This window comes from Babylonia areolata, chromosome 4 (assembly GCF_041734735.1).
Source record: "Babylonia areolata isolate BAREFJ2019XMU chromosome 4, ASM4173473v1, whole genome shotgun sequence".
Lineage (NCBI taxonomy): Eukaryota > Metazoa > Mollusca > Gastropoda > Neogastropoda > Buccinidae > Babylonia > Babylonia areolata.
In genome coordinates, this window is record NC_134879.1 from 34,297,548 (window position 1) to 34,322,960 (window position 25,413).

The 25,413-nt window shown below is 45.2% G+C and overlaps 1 protein-coding gene across 5 annotated transcripts in view; it reads right to left on the minus strand.

Moving 5' to 3' along the window:
• Nucleotides 1-25,413, minus strand: part of LOC143281103 (uncharacterized) — a 129,185-nt gene that overhangs the window by 79,529 nt on the left and 24,243 nt on the right. For 4 of the 5 annotated variants that reach the window (XM_076586060.1, XM_076586059.1, XM_076586056.1 and 1 more), the window contains exon 2: nt 4,710-4,856. In XM_076586060.1, the coding sequence (XP_076442175.1) occupies nt 4,710-4,856 (147 nt within the window). Of the gene's footprint in view, nt 1-4,709; nt 4,857-9,712; nt 9,940-25,413 lie in introns of those variants that run through there. The other variant, XM_076586058.1, reaches the window with a different exon arrangement.

Consider the following 25,413-nt stretch of genomic DNA (forward strand, 5'->3'; position numbering starts at 1 on the left):
ACTCCTGCTATCACGATGTATATATACCATTTCACTGCCGCGTCATCACACACACAAACACACACACGCGCGCGCGCGCACAATGTGTGCACACGCACACGCAGAGAAAAATCGATGGGTTCGCTATGGGTATCGAGGACAGCAAGGAACCTGGGTACAGTCCACTGCATTTGTTGACGTTGCTGCTGGACGTGCACATAACTACCCACTCTGGAAGTGGGGCTGTCTGAGGTTCCTCTTCTCCCTTTGTCCAATTGATTGTGTGTGTGTGTGTGTGTGTGTGTGTGTGTGTGTGTGTGTGTGTGAGTGTGTGTGCGTGCGTGCGCACACGCGTGCATACGTGACGTACGGGTATGCATGTCTGTCGCGTTTGTTTATGCACGTATATATATATATATATATATATATATAACAGACATAAAAAGAATAACAACATTGAACGTGTATACATATGTACATACTTGTAAATCATGTCTTTAAAACTTAATCAACAAAACAAAACCATAACCACAACCTACCTTCCACAAAGCTGCATTTGCTTTTGACCACTCAGTTCCGTTAAGAATTTTCACAACAGCAGCAATGAAAGCACTCTGTTAACCGCCTAATTGTAACATCCCAATGCACACTACACTGCTTCCCATCAACCACGGAAACATCTCTCTACACTGCTTCCAATGAACCACAAAAACACTTCACACTACTTCAAGTTCACCACTAAAACACCACCACTGAGAAGCTGTGTGTCTGTCTGTGGTCAGATAGCTTCAGTGAGGAGGGGAAGGTCTCTGGTGTGGGGGAAAAAAACCACACACACACAAAAGCACCACCACCACCATACACTTGAAAGTTGAATGCCACCACAGTGCCACACACCCCTTTCTATCGACAGGTACAGTTCGGTTCCCTCGAACTTCCAGTCACGTTTCTTCCAATGTTTCCACTCTTCTCGCCTGTATTTCCAAATAATAATGGTTTTCCTCCTTCTTCCAACGAATAGCCAACTCCAGCCACCACAAACCTACAGCTGGAGTGGTCTCAAGCAGCTCTAAAATAAATACTTATGACCTAAAGCGAAGGAAACACGAGACGCCGACTCGGTATGTCCAAGTAGTTGAACAGTGGCAGGCGATATTCCTTACTGTAACAAACGTCTTCTGAAACGTGTCCGCGACTGCCTGCAGAACTGGCGGCAAGGAGATAAGCTAAAAGCGTGACATTCCTTGTCTTTCTTATAGAAGTATGTGCGATAGCGTGTGCCAAGTGTGAGCGCACACGCGCGCATGTACGGTAAATGGTCGTGCGTAATTGCATGTTGTGCGTGTTAGTTGTGTGTGTGTGTGTGTGTGTGTGCGTGCGCGCGCGCATGTGCGTGTGTGTGTGTGAGCGAGAAAGAGGGCGAGAGCGAGTGAGTGAGAGAGAGAGAGGGAGAGAGCCTTTGTCGGCGGTCTAAATGTTTACCTCATTGCGCTGATGATAGAAATAATATGAATGAATGTTACGGATACTTAAATAATACCTATCCTCGGTCGGAGACCGTGCTCTAAGCGCCGTGACTTTACAAATACGGAGTAATTTGCACAACAAGCTGCGTACCTAGGTAGAGCCGACTGACAGCCGCCACTGCGCGCTTATCATCCGTTTCCTATGTCAGTCATTCAATAATATTTCTGGCACGGGCACATACACACACATACAGACATGTAACATTTTACGCGTATGACTGTTTATTTACACCGTCATGTAGGCTGCCATACTCCGTTTTCGGGGGTGTGCATGCTGGGTATGTTCTTGTTTCCATAACCCACCGAAAGCTGACATGGATTACAGGATCTTTAACGTGCGCATTTGATCTTCTGCGTGCGTATACACACGAAGGGGGTTCTGGCACTAACATGTCTACACATAATGTTGACCTGGGAGATCGGAAAAATCTCCACCGTTTACCCACCAGGCGCCGAGATCCGAACCCAGGGCCCTCTGACTGAAAGTCTAACCCTTTTACCACTCGGATATTGCGCCCGTCATATCTTAGCTATATGTCAGAAATAAAACTATTGATACCATAGACAGAGATAGAAAGATCAGGATAATGTATTCGTGGGTAGGCCACTGTCATTCATAAGACTAGAGAGGGTGAAGGGGGTTGGGGGGTGGATCTGTCGGGGCTCCGTGTTTGAGTAGTAGGCCATTGCCCCTCATGAGAGGGAGAGAGAGAGAGAGAGAGAGAGAGAGGGGGTGGGGGGAGTGAGAGAGGGGAAAGGAGTGAGAGAGAATTTGTCGGCACACTTGTGTTTTCTTCAATGCGCTGCATGCCTGGTGATAGAAATAATATTATTCATGTCGCGCGCGCGCGCGCGCGCACACACACACACACACACACATTGTCGGCAATCTAATGTTCGCCTCACTGAGCTGAACAGTGATTGAAGTATTATACAGACAGGGAAAGAGAGAAAGAGAGAGAGAGAGGGTGGGGGTGGGGGGGGATAGAGTCGTATCCCTTGTATTTGCTTGACCAGAGAGAGACAAAGACATATAGACACAGTCCGACACAGAGAGAGAGAGACAGAGAGTCGTATTCCTAGTAACTTGACCACTTTCGCTGCTTGTGATAGAAATCACACACACACACACACACACACACACACACACTATATAACTATGCCCAATGGGGGTGGCCTTGCACTTAACGTTCTCCCACACAGCACATTACAGGTCCCCAGTGATTCCCAGCCATAACTTGATGCACCCATCCGTGAACGTGGGACTCAACCCTGGACGGCCAAGACAAACAGTCTCTGTTCGCCTGCTTTTTATCCATATTTATTCTAATGCGTCTGTCACACTCCGTCTGTCGCTTGACTGTCAGTGCGCTTCTGTGCTAAAAACCTGCCCGATTGTCTGTCTCTGGCAGTGTGTCTCTCTTGTCTCCCACTGACGAGAAGGGAATGAAATGGCAATTTTTGTTAATTTTGTCACTTGTCTTGCTGATTAGTTAGGAAATAAAATTAGTTTGGCGAGAAATGGTGTAAAATATCCTCCTCCATCCCCCTAAAAAAATCCAACAACATTAGTTATGAGGGTTATAAGACAGACTGGAATTATCCTCCAAGTACCACACACGCAGTTTACTATTGAACGTTGTGCACACGTTATCTCTTCTTTTCTTCTTCTTTTTTAACATCGAATGGAATGACTAAATTATTCCTCTGGATTTTTTTCTTTTGAAAAAGAAGACGGGATCCTGTGAGACAAGAAATTTGTCGATTTTTTAAATAGATTTAAATGATGAAGGGGTACGTGGCAGAATCGTTTAGGCGTTGGACTTCAGATCCAGTGTTCACCAGTGATCAATGTTTGAGGTCCCGTTTAAGCCTGGTGTTGTGTCCTTGGGCCAGGAAAGGCACTTCACTCCGATTTCCCTCACCCTAGCAAGGTGTGAATGGGCACCTGACTTTGGTAGGGGAAGATTAAGAAGGTGGAACGAGAGGATTGAGTCTGGCGATCCTGTGCCGAGCCCTAGACACAGTGGGTGTACAGTGGGTGTAATCCACTGCCCCGAAGGTCGTCGTTAAAGGCTAAGAGGCCTTTAGTTATTATCTTTTTGGGTTTTTTTTCATAATGATGATGTGGGGAAGCCGGTGCTCTCCGCTCAGTGACAGAAAAAACAAGTCCCCAAATCCTCCCAATGATTCAGTATGGAGTCAGTGTTCTGGGCTCTTTCAACAACAACAAAAAAACACCTGGTGTGGGTTTGTGCCACGTTTTACACCGACCGGGTAACGAAAATGGTATGGTTTGGTGTTCGCGCGCGTGCTCTGTGTGTGTGTGCGTGTGTGTGTGTGTGTTGCTGTTTATCTTCAGAATCTCTCTTTCTGTGCTGCAGCACTGGTCCCTTTTCAAAACTGAACCAGACGTAAATCACGTTCTTGCTGAATTCATACTCTGCCCCCCCCCCCCCCCTCTCAAGAAGCGAAGGTCGCTGCACACTTTGAAATAAATGTGGATCACGTGCTCATGTCATCTTATCAAGTTCGCTCACTCTCTGTCCCTGTTCACACCCTTCAACAGGGCCAAAGCCGAACAATTAATTCTACGCTCTCTCCCCAGCAGCGGTGGTCCCTGCATACACAGTAAGAAACGTGAATCACGTGCTGAGTTCATCTCATGAGTTTGTGTATGTGTGTGTGTTCGTCGAGCAATTCGGAAGCGCGTTCTTCTTCGTTCGAGAACTGCGACTCTCACGTCAACGCGTAAACACGAGTGGGCTTTTGGTTCACAAAAAACCGTTTGTCCTACACCGGTTTTTTTTTTTTTTTTTTTTTTTTTTTTGGGGGGGGGGGGATGTTTGTTTTTTGGGAGGGGGGCGGGGGGTTAATGCGTTTTAGATTTTCATTCCCTCACTACATTTCTTTCTCAAATTTCCACTTATTACACACCAAAACGCACGTACAAACATGTACCCCCCCCCCCCCCCCCAACACACAGACACAAACACACGCTCAGAGAGAGACAGAGAGATAACAGAAATGGGGATGAACATATATATATATATATATATATATATATATGTGTGTGTGTGTGTGTGTGTGTGTGTGTGTGTGTGTGTGTGTGTGTGTCTTTAAAAAAAAAAGAAAAAAAAAGAGACCGGGAAAGAGAGACAGAGACCGAGCTTTGCTTCAGTAACCAAAGGTCCCCCAACTGACCTGGATGATGATGTCGCACTCATCCCTCCCCAGGAACAGCATGGTGCGGGGCAGCCGGAGCTGCTTGCCGCCAGGGTCCACCAGGTACCAGGCGTGAATGGCCGGTGGCTTCCCCTCGCCCCCGCCACCCCCCGCGTCGTCACAGTCCTGAAACAGGTCAGCATGGGCGATGTCAGAATCACCGCAAAGAGCTCCGTCACCGTCACCTAACGCTCTTCTCTGTGTGTGTGTGTGTGTGTGTGTGTGTATTTATTGTTTGCTTGCCACGCCTAAGTCTCACCGCCCTTCTTGTCCACGTCGTCTCTCCATCTCCCTTCTTTTGTTTTTGTGTTGTGTCGCGTTGCGTTGTATTATTGTCTCAACAGATTTCGCATTGTGAAAATTTTTTATCTGGGCTGCTCTCCCCTGGGAGTGCGCGTCGCCACAATGCAGTGCCACTTACGTGGGCTCTTTTACGTGCGCTAAGTGCATGCTGTACACGAGACCTCCTTTTATCGTCTCATCCAAAAAGACCAGTACCCAGACCACCATTCCAGGTTCAGTGGAGGGGGAATAAAATTTCCATTCCGTGTTTGGAACTGGAACCCGTAGACACTCTCTTCCTAGTCGGGCGCATTACCTCCAGGCCACCTTTCCACACGTTTGGAAACAACAGCTGTTTTGTGCACAGTGATGTTTTCAAAACTTAAACGATAAACAAATAAATAGATTAAAAAAAATCAAAACAGTAAAAGGTAATTTAGTTCACGCTATCGTGATCACGGAGGAGATAAATTCGCCGCACGTCAGAAACACATACAAAGAACGAGGAGGCGAGGAGACGCTAGCTCTGTCTGGCTGCGAGACCTGTGGTGGTGTTATACAAGCAGCGCTGTGTTTGCTTCGCGGCAGGAATTTTATTGTTTGCTTTTCGGCAGGAATTTTCTGAAGTCACAGACATAAAAATAACAACAACAACACCACAACACCACACACACACACACACAAAACACCAACATCTCAGCGTAAAGCAGTTAACACTACCAGGATCGATTGATTGTTCCATCCACCCCAAGCCATTACTGTCCTCAGCAGAGGGGCTCATAGTGTAGGCCCAGCGTCGGCAGTCCACAAGGAACCATCGATATTAGGTCGCCAGGAGGCCACACACCTGAAAAGACCCTGCACTACCGCTGAGTCACTTCGGTCGTGATCAGTAGAGCCTGTTCCGATTTAATGTACTTAGGACACTACCAACTAAACCCCCTACTGACGACAATGATGGCTCAGTTGCAGAGCCAGTCTGAGTGAGCGCCCCTACCCCCATCCCGCCGCCCCCTTCCTCCCCAAAGTAGAGACCGCCACCACGTCCCTTCAACGACTGTCCCCAATGAATCTGCCGACACTGCAAACATTGGCAGGACTCACCCCAAACACGGAAGTGGAATGGTATTATGAGAGCAGCGTATGAAAAGCCATATAATTTGGGATTTTTTTTCTTATTTTGATCATGAAGGGCGCGGATGATGATGACGATGATGGTGAAGATACTGCTGCTGTGGAGGTCCTTCTAGATGTGAGACTACGTGGCAAGGCTACACCCTACGCTTCATATCATAATGCTATCCCGGCGCTAACCATGCCCGAGAGATACAGACATTTACAGTAATGGTCTGGAATTTACAGTAACACTCATAGATGCATCCGTGAGGGGATGATGCTTGATTATGTGATCCCAGTCTTCCCATTTAAGTCCATGGCACACTCAACTCTGGGTAGGAGCCGGTTACGGACCGTAAAAAAAAACAAACAACAACAACAACAAAAAACTCCACCAGGAATCGAACCCACGTCCTTCAGCCGTCAGTCCGCGACGCTAACCACTTCGCCACGGCGGCTGGTCAGATGTAAATACGTCTGCCTTGTTTCAAAAAAAGGGACAGTAACGTGCAACATGTGATCTGTTCTGCTTTTCTATTTGTTTATTTAAACATTTGTTCAAAGTTTAAAACACAAACAAACCTTCTCATACACATAAACATAAGCACGCGCAAGTGTACTCACACACAAAGATAGAGAGAGAGAGAGGGGGAGAGAGAGAGAGAGAAGAACAGAAGGAAAGATAAGGGATGCAAAAGCACACACACACACACACACACACACACACACACACACACACACACAGAGGTCGTGAATCCCCATGTTTTTCCTCTGCAGTGATGAAGGTTTATAATTCAAGACATATGGTTCAATGTGAATGTCAGCACTGACAGTATTTTTCTGTATTCATCATTCCGGTAGAAATAACGTATCAAATGAAATCAAACAAAAAAAGATTGATGTGAATTAAGCATAGCAAAAGAAAACGAAAAAGTGTTATCTTTTTGTCAAATCAAAAGGGAACAAGAATGCATTATACTATTTTGACAAATAATAAGTGGATTCCAACATGAAGTAACACATAACATGATGACCCAACAACTGATTGAAAGGCGAAAATCATTTCTTATCACACACACACACACACACAAAACGTACGCGCACGCGCGCGCGCACACACACTCACACGCACGCAATAGTATTTGTCATAAAATTTCCGACAACAGCCAAGTAACTGACACATAACAGTGAAACATTTATTACTGATAAAACTGATGGAATACCCAGACTCAGTGTCCCGATGAACACGTAATGAAGAACTGATAAACCCAAACTGTCAACTTATCAGCTGCGTGTGGGCATGCTTTTTAAAACGTGGGTGGCAACCAACACTGTGGAATGTCAACAGTTTATGCAGTCTAGTCTCACGAACTGTTCAAAATAATCTTCAGATTCTTCAAAAGACCTGTTATCGAACTGTGTGTGTGTGTGTGTGTGTGTGTGTGTGTGTGTGTGTGTGTGTGCGTGTGCGCGCGCATGTACATTTAGATGTGTGTGTGCAAGCGCACGTGTGTGTGTGTGTGTATGTGTGCGCGCGCGCGCATGTGTGTATGTGCATGTTTGTGCGTGCATGTATGTATGTATGTATATACATACATATATATATATATATATATGTGTGTGTGTGTGTGTGTGTGTGTGTGTGTATGTATATGTATGCATGTATTACATATGTCTGTGTCTCAGTGTGTGTGTGTGTGTGTGTGTGTGTGTTTGTGTGTGCGCGAACGTGCGTGCGTGCGTGCGTGATGTGATGTGATGTGATGTGATGTGAGGCGTGTGTGTGTGTGTGTGTGTGTGTGCGCGCGCGCGCGAGCGTGCGTGCGTGCGTGTGTGAGTGAGAGTGTATGTGTGTGTGTGTCTCAGAGTGTGTGTGTGTGGGGAGGGGGGGGGGGGTTGTGGGGGGGGGGGGGGGGGTGGGGGGGGAGAGGGGGGCGAGGGGGGCGCTTGCATGTATGTATGTATGTATGTATGTATATGTATGCATATATTACATATGTCTGTGTGTATTTGTATGTATGTCTACATAACCTATGTGTACCTGTGCGTATGTTTGTGTGTGCTGCTGAATTGCACGCACGTTTGCATGTTCAAAGATGATCTACAGATCTGTTTTAACTGAAACACGGCAATAACTGTGTGCGTGTGATGAAACAGCGGAGGGGCAGTGGGGTATACCGAGTCAGAGAGGAATGGAGGCACGTGATGCATGACCCCACCCATGTGGTCAGATAGTACTAAACAAAAATCACTCCAAAATGCACCACAGAGACAGAGATACACACACACACACACACACAGCACACACACACACACAGACACACACGAGAGAGAGAGAGAGAGAGAGAGAGAGAGAGAGAGACTCACTCTCAAAAGAACGACTACGTGGTAACGAGGTCGAAACAGAGCTGGCAATACACGTTTCACAAAGCAGGAAAGAAAGTAAAGACAACAGCACCGTTTGTAAACTGGCTAAGTAAGAGACTCACGAGTTAAAACATGTGTGCTGGACAGACCGGTAACACGAACAAAGTATAGAAATAGAAGAAGAAGAAAAAACACGAAGTAACAACGAAACGTTGCTGATCACACCTTTTTCTTTTTAACCATGAATACCTCCAGTCTTCTTGCTGTGAAGACATCCATCACATATCACAATGGACATGTGTCAGGTCAGGACTTTGTATTAGATTTTCTTGTCCCGTCCATCAACCACTGTGGTGTATTGTAACTTGCTCCTAATAAAATGCTTTTCAAATCACACCTTTGACCATCTTTAAGCCCCCTCCCCATCCTCTTTTGTTTTGTTCTTTCTGTTTTATTCCAACGGAACTCAAGTTCTGTATATCCTGATTTTGAAAAAAAAAAGAAAAAGAAAAAAAAAAACAAGAAAAAAAAAAAACCTTGCTAATATACTAACTCCTTATAGTAATAAGCCCGTATAATTCACCATTCCCACTGACCTTCGGCTTCCATTTCCACATTCTAAGTAAAGGTGGGGTGGTCAGCTCGCCGGCAGGTTTCCCACACGGTGCACAACACAGTGCAGATGGCGTCATAGTTATGCCCCCTTTATGATACACGGCGGGTCACAGGATCGGTGGTTACACAACAACGTCGACCGTTCCTCGCCCACTTAGCCACCATAAGCCGATTGAGCATGCGTCTAGACTAAGGCAGGCAGAAAAGCCAGCACTGCAAGGTGGGGCAAGTGTATTTATAAAGGTGTGTGTGTATGAGAGAGAGAGACAGAGACAGAGAGAGAGAGTGTGTATAACGCATGGATGGATACATTGGAGAGACCTCACACTTCGGAAGAGTAGGACAGAATTGAGGGAGAAAAGGTACGGAATAACAGAGGGGGAGAGAGAGACAAGGGGGTGAAGATGAAGATGGGAGAGAGAGAGACAGAGACAGAGAGAGAGATACAGAGAGACAGACAGACAGACAGACAGAGACAAATACAGAGATTTTCATTAGACAAACAGATACACAATAGATAGACTTAAAGGGAGGTAGAGAGGAAGTTGTGAACACAACAGCCCAACCCTGTGGCTCGCACCCGAAGAGCACCCAGTCAGTACCTTGAAGCTGAAGGGAGACCCGTCCGTGGACTCCGAGGAGGGTCTGGGACTCTTGGCCGTCACGCCGTACTTGTTCTGAAGCTTGTCCAGCAGCTGCTGGGTCTTCAGCCGTATGCTGTCCATCTTCAGCATCTTGGCCGACAACAGCCACACCGATTTGAGACTGGCTTCCAGATCGTTCATCATAGTCCAGAGTTAACTGTTCTGCTCTGTTTTGTTCAACGGCCGGGCACTCATTCGCGAACGTGAAACATATCACATGATCCGTGTTGATCTGAGCGGTGGGAAAAAAGAAAGAAAGAAAGAAAAAAGAAAAAAAAAAAAAAAAAAAAAAGAGAGAGAAAAAAAAAGAAAAAAAAGGGGGGTGGGGGGGGGAAATAAATCGTTTTCCAGTTTCTGGTCCTATTTCATGATAGCCTCCGGCGCATTAGCGACTGACAACTCATCTCTATGCACTTTCACTGTGTACTTGGTTCGTTCATTTGTTCGTTCGTCCATTCAATCATTTGGCTAATGGCTTAGCCGGCCATGAAGACCATGCTCAGTAGGCCCGTAACATATTTCAAAACCAGGACCATGTCTATCGATCAAAAACCATCTTCAAAATTTACAACCAAATCTTTTCAAATCAAACTGCGGGACATACAACAACATGCCTCCGTATGCAACTAAAACTTGATTCAGCGGTGCCTGGCATTCGATGGAACACACACACACACACACACACACACACACACACACCCACCCCACAACACAACACACACACGTGTAGTTACTTGTGTTTGCAGCAGACAGACAAAACAACCCACTCCGAAATAAATGTGTTGAACTGTATGTTTCATCACCGAATCCACATTTGTTTAGTTCTGGAAACCCGGAACCGATGACAGTATACGGGAAAAAAAAGAAAAAAAAAAAAAGGTTTTTCACAAATGAGCACACACGTTCATAAACATCAACATTCGAAACTGAATTTCACGCAAAATTAAGCATGATGATCCGCACAATTGTCGCAGTTTCATGTTAAATTCCAGAATCATTGTTCGATGAAGCAATGTCTCTTGACAGAATTCTAAGCAAAAGAACGGAACACTGCTTATCAACAGCCTGTCTACGAGCACCAAAACAGTCAAGAGCACGAACCAGCACTTCGGCGCAGTCCAGTAAGTAATTTGTTGTCAGATGAACTTAATGTTGTACTCAAGCATGGGGCAGCGGTTACCGTCCGCCTTCTACAAAGGTCGCGGAACAGGAGACTGACTGACTTTTTCCCCTCCCTCGAGAAACACGGCTTAGCAATGCCTGTCAGACAGCTTTCTCCTGCTGCTCCGGTTTTCATTCCTCTCAAAACTCCAGATATATGTGAACATTATCTGCCTACTTGTGCTGGAAAATATCTTCACGGAGATTTGCGGGGGTAAGTAGAGAAAGTCATGTCTAATCTTTCAAGATGTGACACACACAAACATGAATACATACGCCAAGCTGGCAAGAGCGCATACTATCAAAAATTTTGTTTGTTTGTTTGTCTTTAAAGGGGAGGGATGGGGGAGGGGAAAGGGCTCAGTAAGCTTTTGTTCTCTGGTACAAGGTCGGGTGCAGCATCCAGACATTTCAGTACCCTTACTGTGCTCGTAATTATGAGCTACACACAATCCCACAATCACCGCAAGATTTAAAAAAAAAAAAAAAAGAAAAAGAAAAAAAAAAGTTACATTTAATGTCCCGTGAGTTTTAAGTTTGACACATTAATTGTAAATCATAATAACCACGCGTCAAATCAGTCGTAAATGCAGGCGCTCCATGTTAAAAGTCGAACCCAGCCCAACAGACTCTACAAGCAGCCATGAAGTTTGCACACGAACGGTTCTGAGATAAGTTCAGCTCTGGTTCAGCTCCTCTGGTCTGCCCTTTCCCACTGGCCCAACGTAATAGCCCCCACCCCTGTTCTGAAATAAGTAGTCAAGTTAATCAAGCCTGGTGGATCACAGTAGGCCACAGATTGCTCTTGCCTGGTTTCCTGCTTCTTCCAGTCCTGGTTTCCTCTGGTCTGACCGTCCTCTGGGCTCCTACTACCTGCAGACACCGTTCCCTCACATTGTACACAGGTTCCTACATTTGTAGTGACTCATCTGATGAGATAATGAACTTCGGTATCGGGATCCTGTTTTTCCAAGGAATGATTTTCTGCGGACGGTAACACGTACCTATGAAAGTTATTCGGACGTTCCTGGCAGATTATCTAACCTTTGAGATGTTCCAGACATGCTTAATTTGAATCGGAAAACCCTGTATCTTAAGCGAAACCGAGTGAAGTATACACCAGGAACGTAATCACGTCAAAGGCGACGATCCTGGTCGTAAATAAGCTCGTCTTATCTATCCGGTATCTACTCGCTTCACTTCCAAGTTTCCCAGTCTTGTAACGGGCACCCCTGAATGCGATTGACTCAGAACACTGACAATTTCACACATTACCACATCCAAACATAACTATCGACTTTTTTTTTGTATATACTTCATGATTAAACAGATCTTTACATACTTTCTACTTCACCACGGCCCTGCTTTTTATCTATAAACTTTAGGGGAGAGAGACAGACAGACAGACAGAAACAGACAGACAGACAAACAAACAAAGAGAAACAGAGACAGAGACATAGTGTAACACCAACAATCACATCACAGTAAGGGTGATCCATCCCAAACTACGGTACACAAATCCGAAACCGAAACTGACGGCGTATACACACACGCACACACACACACACACACACCACACTGTCCCTTCCAGACCCAGCTGCGGCGCGGCAGCACCACAACCGTCATGAATACTGTGCCAGCAAATAACACTGAGAACTTCTCACTCGTGACGTTGTCTGATGTCCAAATCTTTCCCGTTCAGCGAAGCCACATACTACGTTAACATGCCACAGCAAGCTTGCGACTTCAGTGCAAATGCACAGAAAAAAGGGGGGAGGGGGAAGGGGGGATACGAGGGGGTTTGTGAAAAGATGCAAAATGCACGCATCCCATCTGTTAATGACATTCACGACGGCATACGTGCCACCGCTTCTCAGTGATCCCGAAGGGGAAATCTCTCCGGGAATTCCATCACCGCGAAGGTGCACAGTACAGGAAAACCTGGGAATGTACTCGCACCTTGCAAACAAGTTGAACGCCATGCACGAAACACTGGTCAACAAAAATCTCTGAAAGTTCTCTACACAATACTGCCTCGGCCACACTTCAGCCGGTCATTCACGAGTGGGCAGAATTCGCAGGAATCCAGTTCCGGCCCTCTTTGCCAGTGGCGTCACTGTCGGTGGAGCGAGAATAAGAGCTGACCACTGCATGCATGCAGGCACGGGCACTGAACATGCGGCTGATCACTGGAGCTTGATACACACAGGCAAGCAACTTCTAACGAAGTCAGGATGAAGAGACAGGAAATGGACGCTGCAACAAGCACTGCGCCACGCACGGACGAAGATGATGAGTCGACTGACCAGCTGTTGCTTTCACCTATCACACACACACACACACACACACACACACGGTGAGGGCCCGGCCCACCTTGATGCAGCCAGAGGCCCAGCCAGTTTACTGATCCATCAACAAGGCGGAAGGCCGTGAGTTTGTATGGAACTACATACACACGTACGCAGTATAGTAGTCGGCCCAGGAGTCGTCAGTCAGTCAGTCCACTTGTGGCGTTTCCAACAGGAGCTTCACGCTGCATGGCTCTCGTCTAATATCTTACCGGCCACAGAAATCCAAAATACCGAAGAGAGAGAAAGAGAGAGAGAGAGCTCAGACATGTATCAAAGGAAACGCTTATCATTCACCCAAACAGTCCCTGTCTGCCCAGACCCCGTATTTATGCGGCACTCCCAGCGAAATTTCACTTTTACGGAGTTCATGATAACTACCGCCAGCGCAAAGCTCTGAGTGTGGTTGTTACTTCAACCCGTTTACAAACAGGAGATACTTGACATATAGCACATACCTGACCGCGAACTCCGACTTGCTGTATGCACCCCTTGAAACAATTTAACTCATACACCTCTACCCCCCCCCCCTCCCCTCTCTTGAAACAGTTTAACCAATACACCCCTATCCCCTCTCTCTCCCATGAAACAATTCAAGTCATAAAGTCCTCTGCAGATTGGAAAAAAAAAGAGAAAAAGAAAAAAAGCAATACACGCCACGCTATCCGCTGTGTTTGGCCTTTTCTATATTGTGTTATTTTCTTTCAGTATTATTGTTTTCTTTTTTTTTCTTTTCTTTTTTAACCACATTGATCGGCAAACTGACCGTTGTTTATATCTCTCCTTTCTCCTCACCATTGCATAAGAATCAACGCTGCTGTTCACACTCAGCATAACAATAAACAATACATTGTGTTTTTAACACGAACGCGATCTTTTCCCACAAGGATAAACAGAAGGAAGCATATCATATCTAACTGCCGTCACATTTTAACAACGCTTGCTGGACTCAAAACGTGTTTCCCTCGCAGTTAAAGGCTAAGTGTGTGCATGTGTGTGTAAGCATGTGTGTGAGGCTGTGTGTGTGTGTGTGTGTGTGTAAATTTTTCCTTCTCTCACACATGGTCTTGTGAACATGGGGATTCATGTTAACCCTACAATTTCCCTGCCTAACGGAGCTTTCATCAGCAAATAGGAGGGACGATAAAATGCATAGACCACATTCAATGCGTACTGCCACGTCACGCCCCAACAGCTCTTAAAGAAATAAATAGAACACACAATAAATACACAACAATGAAAAGGGGGGAAAAAAACGACACCCACTCAAGAACGACCACGACTCTAGTATGTACAGAGTGCAATAAATCCGAGAACAAGTCAACAACCTGCAGAGTAGTGGTGGAGCAACTTTTTTTTTTATAAGCTAATTTCGTTTTCTTCTTCTTTTTCCCCCCTTTTTAACCACCGCCCAGGTCACGTTCAAATAATGAAAAAGTTCGCAAGCACCGTTTGTTCCAACAAGGAACTGCGTTTTCACAACGACCTTTCAGGATAGCTTGCAGCCATTAGTTTACTATTGACCTGAAATGTGTAAATGGATCTGAGTGTTCCACGTTTTCTGTCACGACCCAACCCCATCCACCCCCACTTCTACCCCACCCAACTTTTTTTTTCAATCAAGCGGTAAAACCGTAGCGTTCAAGCGTTACTTGTTCGTTAGAGTTTACACTGGCTGTCTTCCCTACTGCTGACTGTTGGCGATCAACGTTTTCATCTGAAGCTGAGCAACCCTCTTCCTCCACACACTGCAGTTGTTGAAGCACACACATATCCAGGACTTGCGCAACAGGTGTAGTATTCGGACAGAGATCACTGACACGTATGTAACAAGCCTGGCAGGCAATGTGACATCCTTTCCTGTACACTTATCTGTTCCGGCACATGTTCTGAAATAAAAACCTGGTACACACACAAGACCCGTAGCACTCATCCCCCGCTTTCCACACCCTCCAACCATACCGCCTTTATCCGTCTCTTTTACACTCGTTTTCGAATTTCCTATCTTGTCTTGTCCTGTCTCTTTTTTCTTTCTCTCTCCCCCCCCCCCCCCCCAAACCACGTGAACAAAACACAAATTCAGCGCAGGAACACGGAAACGGAAAACCCAAAATAACCTCCACTATCGCCTTCCGAAAAGAAAACCCACAAACCTAGACTATTATATAAAAGAAGAAAAAGAAAAAGAAAACACTGTAAAAATAAAGTCTTTACAAGCCGTATCTATTACAACGATCATAACCCTCTAAACTTATCGCCCTCAAGCAAAACCTCAAAATCCATACTCTTAACGTCGTTTTCGTAAACTTTTTTTCTTTCTCTTTTATAATCGCCAGAAGAAGACGTTCCTGCACTACACAAGAGGAATTTCGTCAGCTGCTTGCCAATAGGAGGAAAAAAAGAAAGAAAAAAAAAAAACAACCAACAAAAAACAAAAGAGAACAAAAATAGCAACATTCCGGAAGAGGAAGAGTACCAATTAAACTCTCGTCTTCTGTGCTGAACGCAAACATTGACAAGTTAATGGTTTCAGGGAAAGCGAAGAAAGGACTGAAAGCCACAGTCACACAAACACATACACACACAGGCGTCATGCACACAGAAGCACTCTCGGGCAGACAGTGCTAGGATATACTATGTTCGTTTAAAAATTAAACAAACACTTTCACACACACACACACACACACAAGCGCAATGAAAGCTACGGCTCCTGCTGAAAACTGCGACTCAGAAAATGAAGACACACTCTACAACCATAGCATCACTCATTTCACCGTCGTTTGGAATTAAATGACGGCGGAGTGGGGTATTCGGTGGAGGGGCAGGATAAAGACGGAATCTAGTGAATGAAGATTCACTTGCCATCTCAAACAATGATTAATGACTGATTTCTCGCAACTAAAGGACAATAACGATGATTCAATTTAAACCAACGAACCAACCCGCGTGTAGATACGTCGGATGCTCCTGTACTGCCCGACGGGCTGACACAGAAGTCAGGGCAAAAGTGAACCAACGGATACTACAACTTGGCAACAAACATGGAGACGCCTGCAAAAATAATGACCTTATGCGCGGCCTTGTCTGTACTGCAGAGAACCTGTTTGGCGTGCGCGAAACTCTGTACAAAGTTTGTTACACTCGTATCACCAGTATTCAGATATATTCTCCGAGTTTCAAGAAACGCAACATAAAACTTATCATTATATTTATCTTATTTACTTTTACTTTTTCCTTCCGCTTGTACTGGTGGGCGTCGCGGGGAGATACAGTTGTCTGTCTGCAGCAAGGCGAGTGGCCTGGAGGAGGGACATCTCGTGGGCTCTGAGGGTGTCTGCCACTGAGTCGCTCCAGCGCCGTCTTGGTCTTCCTCTGGCTCTCCAGCCAAAGTATTTAGTGTTGTATGCCCGAAGAGCTGGTTGGTCCAGAGGCATACGTGTGAGGTGTCCAAACCACTTGATCCTCTGTTGTTCGATGTGATATAGTACTGGTTTTGTTCCTACCATGTCTCGTATCACCTCATTCCTGATCTTGTCTCTCCTTGTCTTGTTCACTGCTTTTCTCAAGCATTTCATTTCACAGGTGACCAATTTTCTCTCGAGGGCTTTTGTTAAGGACCATGTCTGGCACTGGTATGTGAGCGTTGGTAGGTAAATGGCGTTGATGAGTTTCGCCTTGGTGCTCGTGGGGATGCTGGGATGTTTCAAGAGAGGGGCGAGATGGTAGCTGACTGCGTTGGCTTTCTGGCATCTGGTCTCTATTTCTCTAATTTGCCGCTTTTAGTGAAGATGCTGCCCAGGTACTTGAATTCGCTTGCTTGCTTCAACTGGGTTCCATTGATGCTGATGTCCAATTTTTCTGGTCTCCTACTGACGGTCATGACCTCGGTCTTACTGACGCTGATCTTCATGTTGTAGTTCTCGCAGCTTGTGTTGAGCTGGTCTGTGTGCTCTTGTAGCTGTGTCTTGTCGTTGTTCATCATTGCCTGGTCGTCGGCAAACATGTGTTCACTGAGTGCCTCAGGGTCTGGGTTTGGCCTCCTTTGTAATCTGGTCCATGTAGATCACGAAAAGCAGAGGGGAGAGATTGCAGCCCTGCCTAACCCCCGATGTTACTGGAAACCAGTCAGATGTTCCACTGGCGGTGCGGACTGCGCTCCTGCTGTTGGCGTATATGGCTCGGATGTTGTCTAGCAGTTGCCCCTTGACGTCGTACTGCTCGAGGACCTTCCACAGCTTGTCTCTGTTGACTCGAAGGCTTTTTCCTGATCCACGAATACGAGATGGAGATCTTGGTCATATTCCATCGCCTTCTCACACAGTTGTCGGAGTGCGAAGGTCGCATCGGTGCACCCTCTTCCTTTTCTGAAGCCGAACTGGGCGTCACTGAGGAGATGTTCTGTTTTCGCTCGAGTGCGCTGCTCCAGGATTTTTGCATACATTTTCCCTACGTGGCTGTAGGTGCTGCAGTCTTTCTTACTGTCCTTCTTCTTCCATATTGTTACCACTATTGCATTTTGCCAGTCTTCTGGTACTTTTCTCTCCTCCCAAGCTTTCTGAAAGATGGTAGTGAGCCACTGTATTCCGGTTTCACCGCAGGCAAGGATGGCTTCAGTTGTAATGCCACCGTCTCCTGCTGCCTTGCCTTTAGGACTGGTCCTCACTGCTTTTCTCACTTCACTCTCCAGGATGGTAAGTTCCGAGTGGTCTGGGTGGCTGGGGGTGAACCGGGACTGTGTGTCTTTTGCCTGTACTCCTGATGGGTTCAGTAGGTCTTTGAAATAGTCTTCCCATCTCTTCATTATCTTTTCTTCTTCATGCAAAGCTTCTCCGTTTGCATCATTGATGACAGTGGTTGGGTCGAAAGGTTCATCTCTCACTTTCATCGCCTTTACACTCTTGTAGAACTCTCTTGGGGAGGTCTTGCACGTTTCACTTAGCTTCTCGCCATACTGCTGTGTCTTTTTGCAAGTCTGTACTTGATGTAGTCCTCTTCATCCCTTGACTTGACCCAGATTTTGTAAAGTTTCTTTTTTTCCTTGATGGCTTCCCTCACTTCTTCATTCCACCAAGCTGTTGCCTTTCTGTTTCTTCCTCCTGCCTTTCTGGTACCACAGACATCCTTCATTGTGTCAAGGAGGGCTGTCTTGAAGGTGTCCCAAGCTTCCTCTACGTTTAGTGATGTGGAGTCATAAGAGTCCAATTTCTCACTAAAAGTGCACCTGAACTGAGTCTGCACCTTTTCATCTTGGAGTTTGTGCATGTTAAGTCTTTCCGGCTGTTTCTTCTTGTAGGTAGACTTCCTTTTCTTCTGGGTGATCAATGTTGTGATGGCTGGCCTGTGGTCTGTGTCCAGGCCTGCGTTGGGGTTGGCTCTTGAGTCTGTGATTTCTCTCCACATTCCAGATCTTGCTAACATGAAGTCGATTTGAGATGAGACGTTGATGTCATTCCATTTGTACCAGGTGTAGATCTGAGTGGCTCGATGTTGGAAGAATGTGTTGGTGACGATACGGTCGTGCTCTGCACACAGTTCCAGTATATGGTTGCCGTTATAGTTGCATGGTGTTCTATGGTCACTGTGTGGACCAAGATGTTTTGTCCACGGTGTTCTTCTCTCGCCGACTCTGCCATTGAAGACTCCCATTACAAACAGGTCTTCTTTGTCTGGGATATGTGCAATAATTCAATGCAAGGAAAATCTGCAGTGAAATTACCCACAAAGTCCAGGAAACTTCCAAATATTCTGTGGTAATGTAAATCAAGTATTGTGGTAAACTTCAAAATGAATCGAAACAGATTTCATTAAGCATCTCGATATCAGATTCTGCTGGGACACAATGGCGTCCTTTTCAGCTGATTCCAACAGAAACTCACTGAAGAATTGAACACATCTGTTTATTGCTGGCGACATATGCATGAGTTTTATTTGAAATTGTTTGCTGTGTATTCAACACAGTTAGCTATCTGAATGCCATACTAGATTGATCCACAAACTATTTCCCCACCTGACTGACAAATTATCATTATACAAACAACGCCTCACGCTTTTATTTTCGCCAATGGAAAATCTGGGATGAATTCAATCAATGATGTGGCCAAGTCTTCAACATTGGTAGTCGATTCCAACCGTGTGCCAAGCAACACGCAGGCCTACCTTAAAGACGTTTCACTGAACAGGAAGGGGAAGTTGTGTGTGTGTGTGTGTGTGTGTGTGTGTGTGTGTATGTGTGTGTGTGTGAGGGACGAGGGGTTGAGGCAAGTGGAAGGAAGGGAAGAACGAAGCAGAGAAAACACTTCACGGTGGATACAATGTTCACCACAGACATATGTTGCGCGAAAACTTCCTTCATACAAACATCAACACAAAGGAAACCAGGGCATAGCACGAACCCCTGCCAGATCCAACACCACAGCCTTCAAAAACAGTATCTTGTGTGATTCATTCAAATTCATGGCTTAGATTAAAATAAATTAAAAAAAGATTTTTTTTTTAAAGAAGAAAAGAAGAAATTGCGAAATACTGTGCTATGCCGAACTTGAATACAAAGCACTCATCGGCAAACAAGAACATCCAGTTTTCGGTTGGAGGGACGTAAGAGAAATCGGATGATCTGCCGACGACGGAAAAGCCGGTTTGGATAAACAAGAGGTAAGTTTTGCGACACACACACACACACACACACACACACACACACACACACACAGAGGCAAGTTTTGCGGCGCACACACACACACACACACACACACTCACAGAGGCAAGTTTTGCGGCGCACACACACACATACACACACACACACATGCAAACCAGATAAGATTGGACCCACTTTGTAGAGCGAGGTGACGAAAACACTTCTGTAAAATTCACAGCAAGACAGCAAGGCTGTCATTGTGTGTCTTTGCGGGGAGAGGACAAAACCTTCCCATCTCGAATGTCATCTCGGTAGCTTCCTGACACAAAAGATTTAAACCATAAATGCAAAGTAATCCCTGCATTCAGTTTCTCCGACATCCGTGACTGAAGTTCTGATGAAACTACCAGATCCGCAGACCTTTCTCCTCATAAACTTAATTTCCATTTTGTACTTTTTTTCTGGAGATTTAAAATGCTGACATTTCTGCACCCTCCCTTTTGATGGTGTTAACTCTCATTCACTGTTTGAAGTGAACAATTCTTACAGTCGACATAAAATAGCAAATAAGGCTTTAAAAGTGGCCGTGGCATTGTCTCAGCTACTTCAACAACAAAACAAAACGAAACATGCGCAGGCCTTAAAATCAGGTGTGTGTGTGTGTGTGTGTGTGTGTGTGTGTGTGTGTGTGTGTGTGTGTGTGTGCGTGCGTGCGTGTGTGTGTGTGAGTGAGCGCGCGTGTGTAAACGCTGTGTCGGTCAATAAACCATTCCTAATGGAAAAAGCTGACCCTCCTCTCCGTTTCCTCCCTTTGTACTTCATAGGCGGAGCAGTGCCTGCCGCCTTGAACGTGAGGGGAGGGAGGGAACCTCAGTACTTAACGAGGGACGAGGGCGTGTTGTTTAGAACCCAACTGACCGCTGGGCCACCATGACATAAAGTGCTTACATATGCGCTTGGTGCACCAGACAGAGAGAAGTCAATCGACTTCTTTATTCTTTCTCATTGCATTGGAAGGTCAAGGCGTATTACAACAGTTCCCAGATGAAATTAAACGAATAAAAATGAAAGAAAGAAATACAAAAATAAAATGGATGAATAATTTTAAAAAAAATTAAAAAAGGATGAATTAAAAAATAAAAATAATAATAAAAAAAGCATCCATACACTGATCTGGAAGACTGGTTTACATGCTGAGCCGAATAGTTGCTGCCGCCCACTTTTTTATGTAATATTTTTTATCACTCATTGGACTATCGTTTCGACAAAAAGTAATACAATCTAAAGGCAGCTCTGGCGATCCCAACTATTCGTTCCTGTCGCCTGAAAACTCTGCAATGCCCACAGAAGCCATTCTCTGTACACCATGCTATAATCATTATTTCCCAGGAAAAAGAAAATCGGGGAAATGATTTAGATGGATAAAAGGTCTTCGATGAAAAAAACAAAACAACAACAAAAAATCCAACCCGCACGTTTTTGCTCCAATTTACGACCACGAAACGACGCTCAGAACACACACACACACACACACACATTGATCAGCACAATTTTCAACGTCTTTCACAAGCACCAAAGCTATGTCTTCTCTAGCTCTTACTCGTCACTTTGTCCCCTAAGAAAATGAAACACTCTCTCTCTCTCTTTTCACACACAAAAAATTGCACTTGTCCATTTTCATTATTTCCACCAGGAAAGATAGGAAGACCCAACGGCTTGTGTACCGCCCACATCAGAAGCCATCTGAAAATTCACAATATTCCGTAAGCCTGAAAACACTGCGGTAGGGAGCTGGGGGTGGGGAAATGGAGAGGGCGAGTGGGAGGGGGTTGCTGAACATGTTTGTGGTGTAATGGTCGCGACTGGGTGGGCTGAGGAATTATGCTAACACACCGACAGGTCCAAATATATACAAGGCTGAAAACGACAATTCCACCAATATGCCTACACTTTCTCAATGACCGACACGAGTGAACAACACTTTTTGGACGACCGAGTTTCCTTGAAACCCATGGACGTGTCACTGGCTTGTCAGGCCGCATGTACGCAGGCCCGCCGCAAACGACAATGCACACGGTCTGACTCAAGGTTCAGACGGACACAATGTCAGCACAAACGATGACGTAAATCTGGAGTTTGTATGTTCACAAAACGCAGCGCACACCTGTCGCTGTCTCTTTCCCCACCGATACTACACATTTCCCGTGGCACAATTCATACAGCAAGATATCACACCACTTCGAAGCTGGGCGCACTGAGAAGTTGGAGGCAGAAACTGGCACACATGAGACGGCAGATCTGAAAAGAACAGCTTGATCCGAAAAGACGTTTTCATGATATGACTTACATATGCAAAACCAGTACGCCGCTGGTAAGTTCCGGCCTACCCCCGCAGCGGTTAATTGAATACTTTTTCCCTGCACGGCTCCAAGCCACACGTAGACCAAGAGAGCCCCGGACCCTATTTGAAGGCACCCAACTGCAAATAAATTAATGCACAGCCATTCATTACTTCAGCGTGTGTCACCGCGAAGAAGCAAACACGCTGCAATGAAATCTGCCGGCTGAATATATATATTTTTGACGAGTCCGCACGGGCCTAGTCTGCACAGGGGTAATCTTTTCATCCACTTGACTGACACCTCGGGACAATCCTGAATACCATTATTTGAATTTCCGAAAGGAGGAGAGAAAATAAGATGCACTCCAACAGTTGTTTTATTTTGGAGCATTTTCAGTGGAAAGTGTCAGCTGCAAGACCGAGTCAAAGCGTGTGGTCTATTCCATATACGCTGCACCTCCTCTGTTGTTGAATAAAAGGAGCAGATGCCTGACCTTCGAAAGAAACCCAACGCGCTGATCAGGCCTTCAATGGAAAAGCAAATAAACCCGCGTCGTGCCTTCCTGCTTGAGGACACGTGCTTTAAAGAAGAGGCCCATGCAAAACCTTCCCCCACGTGTGATTTCTGCTAAATTTACCTCTCACTTAACTATCAGGAAACATTTCTTTTATCAGATGTGAAGTACTGGTGTGGAACACTGCTACTGGCGAAGCTTTCGGTACTGTTATATTAAATGACTCAGCGACAGATGAAAGGGAACATAAATGGGCTGGAATATTAGTAATGGGCTGGAATACTTGTAATGTCTGCGCTAAAAAAAAAAAAAAAAAAAAAGTAAAAATTTGTAACATTCTGTGCAAGCACAATACTTTCCATTTAATCTTTAATTTCTCCACTGAATTTTGAAAGTCATTCTTTCTGGTTCAAAGCATTGGTGGTGGATACACCACTGGCCTATAAACAGCTAGTGGGGATACACTCTGAAACATGGTGGTGATAATTATACGCTGTGAAACAAAACGGGAAAAAACAAACAAGGAAGAAAATGCTGCTTACGAAATTCATGGAAGTAGAGCCTGTTGCACACACTGTCCAGTGGTACGTTCTGAGCGCAATGTGTATATATATGCACAGACCAGGCATCTGTTTCCCCCCAACCATTCATTTGTGTGTGTGTGTGTGTGTGTGTGTGTGTGTGTGTGTGTGTGTGTGTGTGTGTGTGTAATAATAATAATAATGGTATTTAAATAGCGCTGAATCTTGTGCAGAGACAAATCAAAGCGCTTCCGCACCAGTCATTCACACGCATGCATAACTCTAAAACTGTAGAAACTAAAGACAAGGAAGAGGCAGGCAAGGGAGGCTATTTTGGGAAGAGGTGGGTTTTAAGGCCAGACTTGAAAGAGCTGAGTGTGGAGACTTGACGAAGCGAAAGAGGAAGTCCATTCCAATTGCAAGGTCCAGAGACAGAGAAAGAACGGTGGCCAACAGCCGAGTGTTTGAATAAGGGTATGCGTAAACAGAGTGGATCCGAAGCCGATAGTAGTGAGCGAGATGGAGCGTAGAGGTGAAGGCAGCCGCAGAGATAGGAAGGGGCAGTTTTGTGAATACATCCATAACATAGAGTTCTGATCTTGTACTTTATTCGGTGTGAGACAGGGAGCCAGTGGAAATGTTGCAAAAGAGGAGTGATGTGCTCAGATCTTTTCTTTCTGAGGACGAGTCGGGCAGCAGAGTTTTGTATGCGCTGAAGGGACTGAATGGATGAAGCAGGCAAACCAGACAATAGAGAGTTACAGTAGTCAAGGCGAGAGAGAATGAGAGAAACGACAAGTCTAGATGTTGCGTCAGTGGACAGACATTTCCGGACGGCACTGATGCACCGCAGTTGACAGTAGCAGGACTGACATGTCTGACTGATAAATGTTTGCATGGACAGTGTATTGTCAAGGACAACACCGAGGTTCCTGACTGACCTGGAAAGAGGGATGGATGTACTACCAAGTTTAATTGTGTCAACTGTGATGGAAGACAGTTTTTGTTTAGTTCCTACGATCATTGCTTCAGTTTTGTCCGCGTTCAATTGTAACTTGTTTAGAGTCATCCAGTTTTGAATGTCCAGGAAGCAGTTGGATGTTTCTTGCAAGAGCGACAACAATTTTTCAGGGGTATCACTCTTCTGGAGTGTCATCAGCATAAGAATGATGACTGATATTATGGCGGTTGATAATTTCAGCGAGAGGAGCAGTGTACAGTATGAAGAGCACTGGGCCTAAAACAGATCCCTGCGGGACTCCATGTTCGATTTTAACGGGTTCAGATTGGAAATGATCAACAATGACAGACTAGAATCAATCAGTGAGATAAGATCTGAACCAGTTTAGAACAGTGCTGTTGATACCAAATGTAAAATGGAGACGGGAAAGAAGGATTGAAAATCTATCGTGTCAAAGGCGGCTGACGAGTCGAGAAGAGTGAGAAGGGAAATTTTTTCCTGAGTCGGACGCTATCAGTAGATTGTTCAGAATGTGGAGGAGAGTGGTTTCGGTGCTGTGGTCAGCGCAATAGGCAGACTGAAATGGATGGATGAGACTGTTGAAACAAAGGTGGTTGTTGAGTTGCTTGAGGACAGCTTTTTCAAGCAGTTTGGACATGAATGGAAGATTAGAAACTGGTCGATAGTTTTTCAAAATGTTTGCGTCAAGGTTGTGTGTGTGTGTGTGTGTGTGTCTGTGTGTGTCTCTCAAGATTTAGAATTGGTATGTCACTTCTTAATTCACATTTAAAAAAATATATATACATAAACCCAGCCAGGACAGAAACAAATGGTGCCCTTTTTGCAAGAACACGCTACAATTATAACTTCACTTTTTACTTATATACCCCAAGTATGATGAAATAAGAAGTGAATTTATTCCGCCAAAGTATTCTCGAAATCCATGTATGTTTAAATTCTGCCTACTTATGTCTAGTACTAATGAATCTGTTTTATTTAAGCTGTCTAGTTTTGTTCACAAAGCAGTGAGCAGTGAATGTGCGGATGCAAGCTACAAAAATATAAACATTCCCCTGTACACAGAACATGTCATCACTCTATGTTATGGGCCAGAGGCCTGACATTAAAGTATTTCTGACTTGACGTGACTCTCTCTCTCTCTCTCTCTCTCAGTGCGTGCG